At 41.1% G+C, this 18,418-nt stretch overlaps 1 protein-coding gene across 2 annotated transcripts in view; it reads left to right on the forward strand.

Moving 5' to 3' along the window:
- The window catches only part of SPOCK1 (SPARC (osteonectin), cwcv and kazal like domains proteoglycan 1), a 727,447-nt gene that overhangs the window by 292,991 nt on the left and 416,038 nt on the right, over positions 1-18,418 (forward strand). For both annotated transcript variants that reach the window (XM_012557936.1, XM_004384690.1), the window contains one exon: positions 1,525-1,570. In XM_012557936.1, coding sequence (XP_012413390.1) covers positions 1,525-1,570 — 46 coding nt within the window. The remainder of the gene's footprint in view (positions 1-1,524; positions 1,571-18,418) is intronic.

Genomic DNA, 18,418 nt, shown 5'->3' on the forward strand with positions numbered 1-18,418 from the left:
CAAAGCAAAGTGGGCTAATTCCTTGGGGTTAAAAATAATTTAATACTGAGGCCCCAGGATCCAGAAGAAACTGTTCATGTTTATTCATGCTCTGGAAAATGGAATCACTGCCCAATATGCAATATGTTTTGATTTTACTCTAAATTCAGTTTTCTAAAATTTGTTTAAGGGCTTAGGTGGACTCAACAAGGATCTAATAAAGACAGGTAATTGAATGACACAGAGAACAATAAAATTCAGAGGAGATCATGTCAGAGATAAACTGCAGCAGGAGACATCATAGACAGTAATTTAAACTAATTGTGCACTTTGATGTAAATTAACTTCTCCAGAAGAGAAATTGAGGCCTCATTTTGGACAGCTCTCTGAAACTGTCTGCAGCATGCAAAGTACCTACCAAAAACACATACGGAAAATAAATTTGGATGTATTCAGGAGGAAATCAACTGAAAAAGGGCAACTACCCTAAAGATGGTGTGGGGATGATGTACATGGGTGATACCTCTTCACCTTGCAAACTGTATTCAGTTTTGCTGACACAGTGGGTGTGTCAGGGAACGATGGGGGTCGATGGGCATTGAGTTGGGGGGATAGAGGAGACAGTGGTCTTTTGGAAGGACAGGATCATTAGAAGGAGGTAATACAGCTATTGGAGCCCTGGTGATGCAGTGGTTAAGAGCTCGGCTGCTGGCCAAAAGGTCGGCGGTTGGAATCCACCAACAGCTCTTTGGAAACCCTATGGGGCAGTTCTACTCTGTCCTGTAGAATCACTATGAGTTGGAATTGACTCAATGGCAAGTGGTTTGTTTTGTTTTTTTAATATAGCTGTGAGGAAGTGAGTGACGGAGACCCTTGGAATTTCAAAGCAATGAAGTGTCTAGCCTCAGAGCATAAACTGATGTAAGCTTCATGCAAGAAAGACATGGTTATTAATAGATCAGATTGGCCAGCCTTTGTTTTATTTTTATTATTTTTTTATCTTTACATACCTGGAACAAATGGTACTAAGCCAAATGTATACCTCTGATTAATTCTAAGATTTCAATGGCCCTTTGCTTTTAGGTCTTGTGAGTGTTGGAAAACTGAAACTGTGCACTACTCATTACATGTCTCCATGTAAAAGAAATATTGACAGTTGAATTATCAGCTGCTGCAAACACAGAGGCTTAATCATAAGGGAGAGCAGCAAGGCATCACCTGCAGTGTAATTGATAGCAAATACACCTTACACTTAGAAGTTGTCTTGGCTTATATGTCAAACCAAGAAGAGCAATGCTGTCTCCATATTGAGCTGAAATGTTTTTACTATTCCGAGTGTTTAATATAAACAGTTTGAAAGACAAGAAATTAAAAAGTAAATTGATATTTTTGATTGCAGATGAATGCCTATTTTGGGAACGATTTCTAAGCTGTTAGTGTTTTCCTTTGTGTTTTGGGAGTGGGGAAAAAGGTAGGTTTTTATGCAGTTATGTGAGAAGCTTTCTGAAATCTAATCTCTGTTTTCTGTTTTTTTTCCTTATATAGGATGATTATTTCAGAAATTGGAATCCCAACAAGCCCTTTGACCAAGGTAAAGGATGCACTGTTTCCTGCTATATATTCCATGGAAAATGCTGGTCTGACTTTTCCTTCCTTAGCATGCTGAGTTAATCTTTCCATAAAGGCCAGCTAGCTGTCTGATTTGATTGACAGGTGGGGACTGAACTAACTGGGGTGACAGAAATTATTCTTTCAAGTTGGTTATTTCTCTGATAAGACAGATTTTTAAATATTTTTCAGTTAAATTGGACAGTCCAGTCAGTGACTGATTTTGTTAAAAGACAAAAAGTAAAATAGTTATGAGACTTATCTGGGGAATTGTGGGACTGAATCCAGTGAGTTCGTTCATGGAACAGACTGTGCATGGAGAAGCTACCCAGTTCACATGAGCCATAAAAATGAAACTTTCTTTATGGAGAAAGATTACTCCTGAGAGGCTTTCAAGGGTGGTGATATTTTTCTTTTTTTGAACATTTTATTATTGTTTAGGTCAAAGTTTACAGAGCAAATTAGTTTCCCAATCAACAACTTATACACAGCTTGTTTCATGACATTGGTTGCAAACCCATGAGTGTGTCAGCACTCTCCCCACTTCCTCCCTGGGTTCCTTGTGTCCATTTGCCCAGCTTTCCTGCCCCTACTGTCCTTCTAAACTTTGCTTTTGGGCAAATGCTGCCCTTTAGGTCTCATATAGTTGATTGTTCTGAGGTGTACATTCCTCACTGGCATTGTTGTTCATTTTATAGGCCTGTCTATTATATGGCTATAATGTGATCTCCGGGAGTGATTTCAGTTCCAAGTTTGAAGGGTGTCTAATGGCCATAGGGCAGTGATATTTCATTTGTTAAATAACTTCTTTATGGCTTCTGAGTAGAAGCTCCTTTCAGAGTTGGAACCACTTGGGTTTAAACTTGTGCTCAGAGGGCTCTTTCCACTCACACCAGCAAACATAGAACCAGTCTCATGGTGGCTGTTGTAAGTCATTAACAGCATCCTCCTTTGAGTTACTGAAGACAGAATGCAGCCCTGCCAACGTCTCTGTTCCCATTGCTCCATGTGCTGCTGTTGTTGGCACAGACCCCTGCTGCTGAAAATGATGGTAGATTTTACTTCAAATACGTACACACAATTAATGCTGAAACTCAGGTGAAAAATATCACCTACCAATCTCAAGGGGTTCACATTTATGAGAATTAGCTTAGGTGTTTGATGTGCTCATGACAGTCAACTTGATACAAAGAAATCAAGACAGTGATATATAACATGGTGGAAGGTGTCCCTTTCTGCTTCTGCTTTGTCACTTCAGTGAGTCACTCTCTCTTTTCTCACAAGAAAAAATGATATTAAAATTCCCACATATGCATTTAGCCCATGCCTTCAATTAGTACATTTCCTTCCTTCATTCGTTCCTTCCTTCTCTCTTTCCCTCCCTCCCTCCTTCCTTCCTTTCCTCAAAAACATCTGTTTGCTTCCACTGTGTATACAAGCACCAGGCCAGGTACTGGGGATAGAGAAAGAAAGCTGTGATGGCTGCCCTGGAGGATCTTAGAGTGGGATATGGGAGGTAAATGGGTTAACAGTTGCAGTGAAATGTGTTAAGGTCTGTAATGCAGGTGTGTGCAGGGAATCATATCAGTGTATAGGTGGGGGTCTTATTTTGGAGTGTGCACATGTATGTTTGTGTGTGTGTGTGTGTATTGGGGCAGAATGTCAGGGAAAGCTTTCCTTTGGAGGTTCTGTCTGGGCTGTTATACATATCTTAACAGCCTCTGAGGGCCTCACTTCTTTACAGTTCTACCAATGACCGGATCATCATAGTAAATCGCATTAAAGAATATGAGAGCATTTATAATTTAGTTCAGAAATTTTCCATCAAAAATTATCAAAATTTTCTTTTAGAAAGATATAACTTCATTTGTGAAGAACAATCATACATGTAGAGCAGCACATTCCCTATCTGTGCCTGATAAATGAGCCCTTCCACAAGCAGCCCTACCAGCCTTGTGCTTCTGAAGGTAACTCAACTGACAATTGTAGTGAACTTTTTTTTTTTTAAGCCAAGAACCAAAAATAGGTTCTTGTCCTATAAAGATCAGATGTTGCCTAAATGACTGTCAAATTAACTCTTCCCCAGGACTTGCAAATAAATACAAAAACTTTAGCAGGGAAAGACATTTTTATTTTTATTAATGCACATTGGAGAATGTTAATAGATGAAGATGGACATCATTTGTGACTTGGAAATATAAATGATAGCTTCCCTTCATTTGGGGGTTAAAACAGAAGCTTTCAAGCACCAAAAAGGACATGGTATTTAAATCTTCTCAGCTAAAAAGTCCAAGCAAGGATTTTTCTCTCCTAGGAATAGTGGCAGATATATCTAGCAGAGCCCTGCCCCTGCTCCCTCTTTTTCTAACCCTGCAGGCTTGGAAACTCATCTGCTTAGATAAATCCTCCCAGAAAACCTCATGACTTTATGGGGTATAATTGAGGACCTTAGTCAAGTAGCCCCGCTTTCTACTTCAGGTGTAGCTGCTGTTGGCTATTTCTATATAAAGCCATGGTGAGAGCAGGCAGAGCTGAGAATAGCCTTCACTTAAAATATCAGCCCCAGCAGATGTCATCAATTACATTGTGTGCTGCTCAATAAAAATGGGAAGTTACTATATCAGCACTGACACCACTTGGTGAGATATAAACCACAGGCATGGAAGATGTGAAGCATTTCATTTTCCAGAAAAGAGGAGAATTGCTGAACTCCAGTGAAGTTGTCTCTTGCAGAGAGAAGCCATTTCCCCTCCTAAGCTGGATGGGGGTAGGGTGGGGAAAATCTAACATGGTTAAGGTGGTTTTGTGGTTGGAGAAAACTCTGTAGTTTGTAGAAATGGAACTTGTTGAAAAGCATTGCATAGTTTCATATGATAAATATGGACTAGGGTGGAGATGAGGGTGGAAGGGGCCTTGTGATGGAGGTGGTTTGGAGTGGGCTTGAAATGTAGAGAGAGGAGGGAAGGGAAGGAGTGGCATGGGGCATTCTGTTACCATGTAGCCAGAAAGGTGAATTTGAAACAGGTTGTGAAGGACCTTCCATACAAATCTACAAAGTTTGAACTTTGTTTTCTTGGCAATGGGCAGCCATAGGAGGTTTTTGAGCAAGGGAATGACATAATGAAGCTAATATTTTAGAGGTTTTAATTTGGCGACTCAGCAGTTTACATTAGGAACCCAAGGAATAGCTGCTAAATGGTGTCCCTCCTGTAGGGCTCTTGGGTAATTTCCCCGTCACATCATTCTTTGCCTTGGAACCGTGGGCTGTGGCTGCCACAGGTGGTCAGACTTATCAGTTCATCTCTCTAGCTTGACCTCTGAAATGCCATGTGACTTCTGATTGCCTTGGGTATTGGTGTCAATAGTTAGGAGACTCAAAGTATTCAAGAAATAGTTACCTAGCTGTAATTGCTCCCTCCACTTGAAGGTATTTACTGAACTTTGAACAACCGGGCTTCATGGAGTGAGCACTTAAATTGTGTAATAATTCCAAGGCAGTTAGAAGAAAAATGCTTCACCTGGAACTCTTCTAAGATGGGAGTGAGAAGATCTTTAACTTGTTAAAATTAAGAGAATCATTTAGGCTTCCATCAGTGGAGGATGATAGTTATCAACTTCAGGCTTTCCTAAGAAGAATCATATCAGATTTAAGTGAAGTAGTATATCCTTTTTGATTGTAATGATTTAATGCAAAATCTCCTCACAAAAGGGACAGACAGTTCATAATTGAAGAAACAATTATTAATTCAGGTGTGTAATTTCCTTTGTGAAGTCCACAAGGAAGGACACCCTGAAGAGAGAGCTGAGGCAGGCTGCACAGTTTGATGAGACAATGGACAAATACAAATGGGCTTCCTGTCTTGTACAGGCAGGAGAAGAAGAGGCCCTTGATGGACCTGTGTGGTAGGCTGGCTGAGGTTGGGGGCCCGGGTGTGATTCTAGACTTTTAGGTTAGCTCTACCACTTTCCCTTTTTGGCACCTTTCCTCAACTTGTTGTTAGTTGCCGTCAAGTCGATTCCAACTCATGGTGACCCTATGTGTGCAGAGCAGAACCTCCTCCATAAGGTTTACAAGCTGTGACTTCAGAAGCAGATCACCAGGCCTATCTTCCGAGGCACCTCTGGGTGGGCTTAAACCACCAACCTTTCGGCTAGTAGTCAAGCGCATAAACATTTTCACTACCTGGGGACTTCTTCACTCAACTCCAACCCATTGCTGTTGAGTTGATTCTGACTCATAGCAACCCTATAGGACAGAGAACTGCCTCATAGTGTTTCCAAGACTGTAATCCTTACAGAAGTAGTTTGCCATATCTTTCTCCGGTGGAGCAGCAGGTAGGTTCAAACCATCGACCTTTCGGTTAGCAGCTGAGCACTTAACCACTGTACTACCAGGGATCCTTTTCCCTCAACTAGTCCCTAGCAAACCTGGGAGCACATAGTAGGTCTTGAGCAGGTAGATATGAGGCTGGTGCTTCTAAAAGTGAAATCTGAGGAACACTGGTCCAGAAGATGCTTCCCCAAGAAAATAGTCCCTGGTCAAAAAAGTTTTGGTTGCATGTATACTCATTCTTCTCTTGAATATTCCCAATGCTCCCTAGCAAATTAAGAACGCTGAGAAGTCTTTTAACAGAGAAACCTATTTAACCTAGTATTTTCCAAATTTTCCTTTGACCACATTTTTTTTTTTTTCACTCCACACCTATCAGGTAGCCAGAGGAAGTAGTGTATTCTGTAAAATGCATGTTGGTTAAGTGTGGTTTGGCCTCTTGGGGTATGAGGTCAGATTCCCCGAGTTTGGAACTTGACACTGCCAGTTACTGTCTCTGTGATTCTAGGCAAGTTGTTTAATCGTCTGATTCTGAGTTTCCTCATCTGGAAATTGGTGTTCATAATAACCTGTTGCCATTGAGTCGATTCTGACTCATAGTGATCCTATAAGGACAAAATAGAACTGCCTCATAGGGTTTCTAAGGCTCTAATCTTTACGAAGCAGATTGCCACATCTTTCTCCTGCAAAGTGCCTGGTGGGTTTGAATCATCGACCTTTTGGTTAGCAGTTGAGTACTTAACCACTGTGCCATCAGAGCTCCTGCTTTTAATAATAGTATTGAGAGGATTAAATGAGTTAATGTGTCTGGCATACAGTAAGTGCTTTGTAAGTGTTGCTTAGTAAGTAATTGATCTTTTTCATCCCCTCCTTTTCCTATTTATTAGCCTCCCTGTTGCTTTCCTCCCTTCCCACTCAGCTTTTATTTCTCTTTTTATTCCCTTCTTGTTGCCTGCAGAGTTGTAATGCTCTAAGCTAAAATGGCCCTGACCTGTTTTATACCAAGTGGGCCATTGCAGTGGTGCCCCCTCAGACCCTCATTATTGGGGCTGAAGAGGTTCAAGCTCTTCATATGTTCATTCATTCATTCTATAAACATTTACCAAATGCTCAGTGTTTAAACCCAGTGTACCGGGTAATAGGAACCACACTAGGGAAGACCTCTCTTGTGGGACACATCCAGCTATCTAGTCACAAGACATCCATCCAAAGTGTTACTCAGGCATGGTGTGTGTGTAAGTACTAGGCATGGTGGGAGAGGGGCAAGAGCAAGATATGTGGGGGTGAGGGTGGGCTGGTCTCAGAAATTGGAAAATCCATAAGATGTCAATTGTTTAGACAAGTGACAGAGGTCAATTTTAATTGAGGTGACATTTTTTACTATAACTTGTCTTACTCAGTCTGTGCCTATGATACGTAGATCAGGCTCCCCAGCGCTACACAACCAACCTTTGCTGATAACAGTCACCTTCAATGCAATAATAAAGGTACTGTCACAAAGATTCTTTTCCCTTTTAGTGAGGTGGCAGATGAGGAAAGGTTATCCAAAGGCCCTGGAGGAGAAAGAAAGAATTTACTGAACCACAATACCGTTGTAAAAAAAGAAAATAAGTTGCTTTGGGGATTCACAGAATAGAGGATGAACATGAAGCAAAGTGAATTCTGACAAGTTGTTTCAAAGTTTCCTGACCATTCCTTTTTTTTTTCTATTGTTGTACTTTAAGTGAAAGTTTACAGTTCAAGTTAGTCTCTCATACAAAAATTTATACATATGTTGTTATGTGACCCTTATTGCTCTACCTATACCATGATAGCACACTCTTCCTTTCCACCCTGATTTCCTGTGTCCATTCAACCAGCTCCTGACCCTCTCCGCCCTACCATCTCACCTCTGGACAGGAGCTGCCCATTTAGTCTCATGTATCTACTTGAGCTAAGAAGCACACCCCCTACAAGTATCATTTTATGTCCCATAGTCCAGTCTAATCTTTGTCGAAAGAGTTGGCCTCGGGAATGGTTTCAGTTCTGGGTTGACAGAGAGTCCAGGGGACGTGCTTTTTGGGGATCCCCCAGTCTCAGTCAGGATGTTAAGTCTGTTCTTTTTGCTAGAATTTGAGTTCTGCACCCCACTTTTCTCATGCTCCATCAGAGACTCTCTGTTGTCTTCCCTGTCAGGGCCTGACCATTCCTTTTTGAAAAAGAAAATTGAAGCTTATTCAGAATGCTTTTTCTGAATGAAAGAGGTTGTTCACAGCTTTTGAGGATTGGGAAGGTAATGTATGTAGGTAACCAAAACATTGCTTTAGGATAAAATTGTGATTTCATGAAGATGCCCCTAAGTAATAGAACAGAAATTAGATTCTCTGGTGTAGCAGTGGTCCACTCAGCAAAGAACCAACTAATTGATTTAGATATGAAGTTTCTTTTGATGAGAAAAGCCATTTTAGGAGAAATAGCTGAAAGGATTTGTTATAGAATTTGTTTGGAGACAAGAAGTTTACTTTAATGTGGAATAAATGAAAGTTTTAGATTAAATGTATAGCCATTGGTTTTAAGGGTAGTATTTTTCTTTTGGAGTGAATATTAATTGTTCTTCCAGAGCAGCCCAGCTGTAGCTAAAGCTCAGATGATGCTGGCGATCTTCAGAGCAGAATATGAACTTGTAGAAATTGATCTCCAGGTAAAAATAAATCTCAGAGAGTCAGGGGCCCCTTTCACGCATGCTGTTCACTTGAATAGAAGAAAAGAAGAAAAACCTTGCCCTGTGACTTCCGATCTATTATACCAACATCCTGACAAGCTCTAATCCTGACCAAAGCCCTCAACTGTTTTGAGGAGACAATTCTAAAACTTGAAAGAAAAGAGCTCTTCCCATGTTCCAGCTGTGTTTCTGGAGCCACAGCCCAGTGGATTATAGAAGCATCCATGTTTTGCTGAGGTCTTAAAGGGAGCCGGGAGGAGTCAAGATTGCTTATTTCTAAACTTGTTCTTCAGAAGGGAAATTTTTTCTTCTTCTTTTAGATTAATCTGAAATTCTGTATGATAGGCTTGATAAGAATCTTAAGTCCCTATAGCCTTCTTCTTGATGTGGAATTTAACCTCCCCCCAACAAAGCCTCTGATTTGCGTTCACAGGGCCTTGAAAATTTTTCAGTGTTTAAGGATCCGTTCACCTTATCTGATCCCTGGAGCTGCTGATTTTCAGAGGCAGCTGGCCTGGTTTGTAAGAAGCATCTTAATGCTTTTCTCTTGGTTCCTCCATGTTAGGTCTGGTTGGATTCTCCCTCTGACATTTGCCTTTTTCACATAAGTTTTATGGAGTATGCCTTTTCCTGCAGCAACTCCTCCTCTCATCCACCTTAACCAACTCCCCACCCCAGACATTCACACCCTGCTTCAGCCAAATTAACCTCTCTCACCACTGCCCTCTCTTCTTCTGTTTCTTGATTATGACAGTGAAATAGTTATTTTAAAATATTTTGGGAGTATTGATTTAAAAAAAATACCAATTCAATTCTGCCAGGGAAGAAACAGAAAACAATTACATCAAATATTGGTGTACCCCTGCTTTTATTCATCTCTCTGCTTTGGAGTTAGATCAAGTTAAAGTTTTATCTTTCACCTCTGGCTGCCTTTGCTTGTTTGTTTGTTTGTTTTAAAGAAATAAAATATCCTGTAAGATTGAAATCCTGTGGGTGCCCCTTCTTGGTCTCCCTTGACATTTTCTTTTTCCCCTTCAAAACTAATGTGCAAAACTTCGTTCCTCTACCCGACCACTTGACCTAGAATGTGTGATGTCCCTGGAGGAGGGTTGAAGCAGGACGTGGCTCTCCCAGTATTAAAATGAGCAGCTTCGGACAAATCATGTGGCCTCTCTTGACTTCAGTTGGCCCATCTCTGAAATAAAGGGAGTGGACTATATGGTTCCTGAGGTCTCTTCCGTCTATGATAGTCAAGCCATTATGGTTTCAGGCAGTATCGTTTTCTGGGTATGTTTTCCTTGTAAAAGAAGGAAAAAGAACACATTGAAGCATGATACTCTTCTCATTTCAAAGGTTGTAGTGTAACCAATGAGGTATGATTATAACTTCTCTAAAACCAGTGGAATTAAATGAGCCTTTTAACCATCGGGGGTAAGGAGAGAGGCTCAGAATAAAAAGCTAAAAAGGCCAGAGTAGGAGGTACTTCCTCTTCTCGTCACAGAGTTCTATGGGACACCACATGGTGTGGGGGAAAAGAGAAGAGGTTCAAAGGTCTCAAGTTCCAGTCTTGACCGTTAGCTTGCTGCATACATTTGAGTAATTTGACCTAGTTAGCCTTCATTTTCTTATCTGTACAATGGAGCTTATGGTGTCTGTCTTGTAGGGCATTTGTTAAGACTAAATGAGATCATGTTTGCAAAGGTCCAAGGAGTTGCTGTGTGGTATGTGCTCAGTAAACTTCAGTTTTTTTCCAGCTCAGTCAGCTCTGTCAAGTACGACTGTGTAGGCTCATTTCCGCAAGGAGTGCTGGGGGTGGCCATGCGAGTGTATGTTCTGGCTTCTCGAGGGGCTCCCAGTACCCTGTGCCTTCAGAACCAAGAAGCAAAAGTCGTTCTGGGTTTGTGTTCCACCATTTGGATGGAATAATAGGAAATCATAAAGGGTGGTCAAATTCACCTTGCAGTTATTGGGCACTGTGGTCTTCTATTAAGAGGTCTTTCGGTGCAAACAAATCCATTTTAAAGACATGTTTATTACCTTTCCCCAACCTCATAAAATGTGGTGTTAGTTTTATAAAAAGGAAAAAAAAAAAAACAAAAACAAAAAAACCTTCGCTGCTCTTCACTAGCTATGGCCACAGCTCTGTAATGAATTATGTTGTATTTGTGGAGTCCTAATGAACCAGTCTTGGTTTGGGGAAATTCTCAATAGGGAAAAAAATGTCAGCTGAATTTTAAAATCGATCAATAATGCTGTTTAAACTTTCCTCATTTGAGACTGTAGAGTGAATTAGAGCATTTTCACAACAAGGAGACTGCTGCTTGGAGAAACACTGCTGGAATTGCCTGTGTCCCCTGTACCTCTGTGCCTGAGATGGAGGGTTTGGTTTTGTTAAGGCCTTTAGTTGTATTATGTAGCAATTCATTGCTGGAGGCCTATTAAATGTTCATTTTGCCCTAATAACATGTATGATGAGAGGTAATGTGCTATATGTGGAAAGGTCCCGAGCTTTGCAGTCCTAAAGACCTGGGTTCAGTTTCAGCAATTCCATATAATAGCTGGCTGTGTGTTCTTAGGCAAGCACTTAACTTCTGTGAGCCTTAGTTTCCTCATTTGCAAAATATAAATTATCGTATTTATAACACCGATAGCACCAAACTAAAAACCTGTTGCCATTGAGTTGATTCCGACCCATAGAAACCCTATGGCACAGAATAGAACGGCCCCATATGGTTTCCAAGGCTGTGATGTTTATGGAAGTGTACTGCCACATCTTTTTCCCTTGAAGAAGCTGGTGGTTTCGAACCACTGACCTTCTGTTTAGCAGCCAAGCACTTACCCACTGCACCACCAGGGCTTCTCCTATAGCACCAGGGATCTGTAAAACTCCTGATGTAATGCCTGATCCAATTTTATTTTAATGAACATGAAAGGCAGTAAAATGTTGCTAAAAGATGGTGGACTGGTGGGATGCAGAACTCAAATTCTAGTAAAAGGACCAGACTTAATGGTCTGACTGAGACTGGAGGAAACCCGGAAAGCATGGCTCCTGGATTCTCTATCAGCCCAGAACTAAAACAATTTCCAAGGCCAACTCTTCAGAGAAAGATTGGACTGGACTGTGGGACATAAAATGATACTCATGAAGAGTGTGCCTCTTAGCGCAAGTAGATACATGAGACTAAATGGGCAGCTCCTGTCCGGAGGTGAGATGAGAAGACAGGGTTAGGAGCTGGTTGAGTGGACACGGGAAATCAGGGGTGGAAAGGAGGCATGTGCCGTCACAGTATAGGAGAGCAATTAGGGTCACATAACAATGTACGTATAAATTTTTGTTTAAGAGACTAACTTGAAAAGTAAACTTTCACTTCAACTACAAAAAAAAAAAAAAAGATGGTGGACTGATGTTTCATGTAAGGCAGAGTCCTAGATTCTCAAACTTGGAAGGACCTCTAAGGTTTTTGATGTGTCTATTTATTCCATCCAGTGCATGAGCAAGTTGGTCAATTTAATCATTCAGTCAAGTACTTACTGAGCAACTACTAGCTGTTGAGTTGGTTACATGTAGGGAATGTGAGGAGGGACGTGACAGGTGCCTCTTCTCAGGGTGCTTATAGTCTATACAGTGGAGAGAGAGATGTGTGAAATCAAATAACGCTGAGGACGTGTTTAAGGTGCCTTGTCAGAATTTTGCACAGTGGGAGTGAAGGTCAGGAGAAGTGTCCTAGAGAAAGTGACCCAGGAGCCATTTTAAAGATGGTAGATGTTTGGAGGTAGACTGGAGGAGCAGCATCGGTTGGGAGGAAGTGTTTTCTGGTAGCTGATCATTCAGCTGCTTTGGAAGTAAAGTTGATAGGATGCTTTTTTAATAATACATTTATTAATAGGAAGAAAATGTAAGTCATTACTGTGGTATACTGTTTTACTTTTACTCATTTGCCTGTTGAGACTCATTTTGATGGGCGCCTACCTTGAAATACCCCTAGAGCGGGACTGCAAACAGGGACCCAGTGCAAGAACATAGGAGGTGGTGGGGACTGTGACAGACTAGCACCTACTTCATCTCCAGCTAGCAGCCATGACCCACCTCTAGGCAATAGTGGTTAGAAAGGGCTGGGGGCGCAGCACTGCCAGGACTTCTTCTTTCTCAAGAGTAGCTGCAAATAAAGAAGTCTTTGTGCATGTGTGTGTGTGTGTGTGTGTGTGTGTGAAATTTCCTAATTATTAAATGTTGGCAAATAAGTAAATAGTAATAAACACTTTGAGCTGATCAGTGTGTCTTTGGACTGTTTGTGGCTTCTGTCCTAGAGGAACGGCTGAGAGCCTCATTGTCACATTTTGAGTTTTGCCCATGTTCGCTCTGGAGGCTGATGAGTTCTTCGGGTCCCTCTGACCTGGAGCAACTGGGTAGCCAGAGGTGTGGGGAAGTGCCTTACAGAGCTGAGGACAGACTACTTAGGTGGAGGTAGCCTTTGCTGGGACTGTGCTTAGAGACCATGAGTGTGAAATCTTGAATGCTGGACCTGAGCCCCAGGCAGTGTGCTGGGTTATTACTGTTGCTTCTGTGGCCTCCCACATCACGTTTAGATGGATTATTTTAATCTTGAGAAGAGGGAAAACATCCCCCACCCACACACACTCACTCATTCACAAATACACAAATCAGACAGGATATGGTGCCGTAGGGATTTAAAAACATATACCACATCCCAAAGAGCATAAGTCGAATCTGTTTGATCTCATGTGTGATCACACTAGGAGCTGAGTTTCCTTGCTCTCTGGAGGGGTTTGGGCAGTTCTGTGTGCAGTGGCAGCCTGGCCAAAAGGCACGGTTAGGCAAAAGGGATGGATGCTGTGCCAGCAGATGGCCCTGCACAGCTCCTATTCCTCTTTGGCCCCAAAATAATGGCAGGAAGGAATAGAGAAGGTGGAATTTGTCAGATGCAGTCATTACTAAGGGAAAATGATCCAAATTTTGTGAAAAAGTGTCTTTCTGAGCCCACTAGAGCCACTGTGCCATTCTAGCCCAAATTTGCCCAGGGTCTGTGCCACCTCTGCAAACCCTTGTCCTGTGCTGTGCTCCAGCTCTGTGCTTTCCCTCCCTAACTCTGAGATGTGGAGATAAATGTGGTTGCATTCTCCTGCATTTGCTTCAGGTCCATGAATGCTCAGTTTCCCTTCAGAAACTTATTTGAAATGTCACTCAGCTGTCCTCAGATCTGTAGTCAAATGAATGATAGCCTGACATTTCTATCTCTTCCTTTTTATGCCTCACTCACTGAAAGGTAGCTTCTGGGAACATATAGTGTCAGATGATAAAACAAACAGATGATAAAATTTGGGTAAAAGGAAAAAAAAATATAGGAGGTAAGTTAAATAAAGCTACATCAAGGGTAGTACTCAAAACACATACACAGTAAGTTTCTGTGCACTTCTGGAGCTGGACCAAGATGCTGAGTTTCCTGTCAACCAAATCAAGGAAGGAAACACACAACCCTGTGTGCTCAGGAGATGAAAAGAGGCAGCTGTTCAGGAGAAACAGAGGTGTTCTTGGTACCGAGACCAGAAATGCCTTCCTCCTATGGGTTCTCAGAAAGGTGGTTGTGTTGGAGTGGACTACATTCTTGACAACATTTTGACAGTAAATACCGTGGTATGTTTTTGTGATTGTTTCCTCCAGGGTTTCTTGGAGACTTATACTGATGGCTTAGTTCCGAAGTACAAATCTATAAATTAATTCAACAATAGACCAACATAATACAGAGTACACAATCTTCTAAAGGTCTGGCTTGCTGCACAAATAAAATTGACAACATCAGAAAGAATGGATGGCTTGCATCTCCATCAGGGAATACTCTGATTGTTTTGTTTCTGGTAACTGATTAACATTGTGGAACAGAAAGTTCTGGGCTTTTCCTGCAGGAATGAGGAGTTCAGATGATCTGTGCTGCTAATTAATAGAAACAAATGAATCTCCTCTTGTCGGCCAAGTGGTGGGCAGAGCCAGTCTCCTCAGTCAGACTTTGAGAATCCAAACAAAAACTTTGATACCTGAATTCATGGTCATCTTCCACCACGCCAAGGTTGTAGGTCAGTTCAAACCCACAGACACAAGGGTGATTAAGAATGTCAGTATTCTTCCCTATACACCACTGGATCCTTAGGGCTTACAAAGATACTACGTGGAGCTTCACATGCAATGTGACTTCATATAAATGGGGAACATTTTCCACACACGCATACATGTATATTTACACCCTCATTTCTCAAATGTGTGCAGATGCTGGTATGCTTCATAAAATCTACATTGTATTTAAAGTCATTACCAAATTCATATTAGATTTTGTTGTTGTTATCATGAAATCAGAATAAATATTCACATAATGACTGCATTAGAGGAATGATAGTTCATAAATATTTTTTTGTCAGTGAAAAGAAGTCCTCATAGTAGAAGAATTGAGGCACATTGCCACAGCACAAAGATATAGGAGTTTCATTTCTGGAATATTTTCAGGCAGGTGTTATGAAGTACTCATTTAAAAAAAAGCCCAATAGAAACTCATCGAATGCCTAATTTTAAGCCATGTCTCTTTTCGATGACCCTGCTAAGATAAATTATTTGTTAAAATATACCCTCAGGAAAAAATATAATTTTTGGATATGAGCCATATAAATGTTGGTAAGCATCTGCTAATAATTATGATTTTTGCTTTTAGTGAGGTCCATCCTGAGCCATTTTTTCTATCAGTGATGAGGCAGGAGGAGAAATTCCCAGTTTGTGATGATAAAATTGTATTATCAGATAAAGGGTGAATACTCATTGTTCTGTTTTCATAGCAAGGCACAGATTTCTTCATCCAGAAATGGTTTCAAGTGCTTTATGTATACTTTTAAAAATAGGATTGGGACGATAAAAACACAGGGGTGTGAGCAAGCTTCAATAAAAGCCATCATGGTGCACATAATTTTGAATTCCTTGGTACATAATAGCTGTTCTTGGATATTTGCAGCATTTCTCATGGACAGAGTTGAAGATTCTGTTCTGTTCCAAAGAGTAGCCGTGAAACCAGTGGATGGGATTGCAAACTGGTGAATTTTGGCTTAGTCCAAGGAAGGCCTTTTCACAGCCCAAGCTGTACAGAGATGGGCTGGGCTGCCATGGGGGAGAGTGAGACACCATCACTGGGATGTATATATCTAAGACTGATGGCCACATGGCTGGTTTGCTGTAGAGGGGGTTGAACATTGGACGGGGACAGGGGTACCACTGACGCTCCTTCGGATCCTGAGTTTATGGAGTTCTGTGACAAGGAAGGCCTATTGAGAGACGAGGTGATGATCTACTTTATGAAATGACTCTCCATAGGATTTCCTAAAATAACTCGTCTAATTGGTACATCTAAGGTAGATTCAGGGCAACCCCAGTGGTGCAAGTGGTTTGTGTTCGACTCCTAACCTAAAGGTTGGCAGTTTGAACCAACCCAGTGGCTCCGCAGAAGAAAAGCCTAGTGATCTGCTTCCGTAAAGATTACAGCTAAGAAAACTCTATGGAGCAGTTCTCCTCTCTAACACTTAGTGTCACCATGAGTCAGAATTGACTCAAAGGCAAAGGGCTTGGGGTTTGTTTGTTTTTTTAGGTAGATCGAGTTTACCAAGGTTATGTCTGTGCAGTTTTTCAGGGATATCTAGCAAGTAAATGGGAGGTTGTGCTTATACAATGAAAATCTCATTCATTTCAAATACAAGGGACTAAGAAAAACAGCTGGGTTACTGGATGTTCCTAGTAAAGAAAAGAAATATATCCAGTCAGGTTAGAGTTTCTGTTCCATGCATTTGGAACCTATTCCTTTGAGTGGATTCTATTGTCTTTGGCAAGAATGTCAGAGGAATAAATGGCTCTAGTGCCACATTTTATCTTGCCAGAGCTGCAGATACAGGCCTAGATATCCAAATGTGGTGTGATTTCTCAGTGTGAGACTTACGTAGAGAGATTGATGTTCCCTATGGAGAGGAAAATGTCTTTGCTTGGGGGTCTGGTAAACAAGAAGGACATTAGAAGCCATCATCTTTACAGAGCAGCTACTGAGGGCCTGGAGGCATAGATTAGACTGGTCTCTGCCCTTAAGGAAAGCCCAGTCCCTACAAGGTGTGTGTTTACCAGTTTTGAAGGGTAGATTCATGTCCATGGATCCCCTGCTGCACGGAAGGGCATGCTCTTGTAAATTCCTGTCATCTGAGTGAGCTCATGTTGTTTGAGAAATGTGGTTTGTTAGCATATCAAATAATGACTCCCCAGATGTTTAGGACATCATGCTATCTGACACCAAAGAAAATAGCCTGCAACTTTCAGATAAAGAGGGATTATTATGTGTTTGGAAAGTATGTGCCTGTTATTTGCATCTAGTCAACACTGAGCTGCTCTGCCCTAAATAAAAGAGGAATGGCCATCTCTGCCTCCAAGGACATTTAAGCTGAACAATCATGGTTGTCCAGGGTGGGAGATCAGGAAGTAGTGATGCTGCTGCCAAGCTAATCATACTGCAGGGACTTTTCTATAGAATATGCTTGGTAGTGGTTTTGTTCATGACTCTGTTGTCCACGCTTTTCTTCTTTGCTCTGTGTTTTCTGTTTTTATTAGAACAATGCTTTTCTATACGAGTTTGATTTCTTCAAAATTTTGGTGGTATAACTTTCCAAATAGTGTGAAGGGAGATATAAGAATAGTAATTAAGAAAATGGATTATAGTTCTCCCATCTCTTAGCTATTTGGGTGTTCCTGTAAGAGTTTACTGTAATACTTTATAACTCATACATATCTTGCCCCAGGGCCTTCACATACTCTGTTCACTTTGCTTTGCATGTTCCCCAGCCCCCTTCACATGGCCTGTCCAGCTCTTCCTCAAAGTCTCACTTCACATGTCTCTTACTGGAAGTATTCTCTGATTGCCCCAGACTAGATTAGCTCAGCCTTTCCTAATAGTCTGTGCTTTGCATTGATACACAGTTGTAATTTAATACTTTTTACTAATTATTTACTGTTCATTTCCCTGACTAGACTGTGAGCTCCTTGGGAGCAGGTTTATATCTGTCTTGTTTACTGCGATATTTCCAGGGCCCAGTGTAGGACTGGACACAAAGTAAGTGCTGAGTTAATAGTTATTGATAAGTAATAATTACCCTTTACTTATCACCTACTGTGTACCAATACTATCTACCTCTCTTAAAAAATACTCAGGTGTATGCACATGTAATCTTGGTTAGTATTGATCACTGTGAAGAAAGCATGGTTGCCCCGTTTTATAGTTGGGATACTAAGGTTCAAATCCCGAGAGTGGTATACTGAACAGTTTTTAAAAATTGCTGTAGTCATCTGGAAAAGTATCTGATATTAAAAATATATGATAAGTATAAAAAAGCAAAGTAGTATGCCTGATATGATTTGATTTATGTAAGACAAAATGTTTATGTGTATATATCAGACAAATGCTTGTATTTGAATATAAAATACCTGAATCAGCTCTTACATGAAATTGTAACCAGTTATATTGAAGAATGGGATGGGAGGGGTGTGAGTAATTCTGGTTTCCACTTTGTAATTTATATGTTGTCATTTAAAAAATGTGTATGTTGAGCCTCTCTTACTTTCTAAATAAAAAGAGGAGGAAAAGGTCTCGTCCAAGGTTATCCAGTTGGTGTGGTGGCTGAGGGAGGATTTGAGCCTTGGGCCTTCTGGCTCTAAAGCCTGTGTTCTGTTCATGACAGACTTCGTGTGTCTAGAGCAATGGTTCTCAACCAGTGTG

This window comes from Trichechus manatus, unplaced genomic scaffold (genome assembly GCF_000243295.1).
Source record: "Trichechus manatus latirostris isolate Lorelei unplaced genomic scaffold, TriManLat1.0 scaffold00127, whole genome shotgun sequence".
Lineage (NCBI taxonomy): Eukaryota > Metazoa > Chordata > Mammalia > Sirenia > Trichechidae > Trichechus > Trichechus manatus.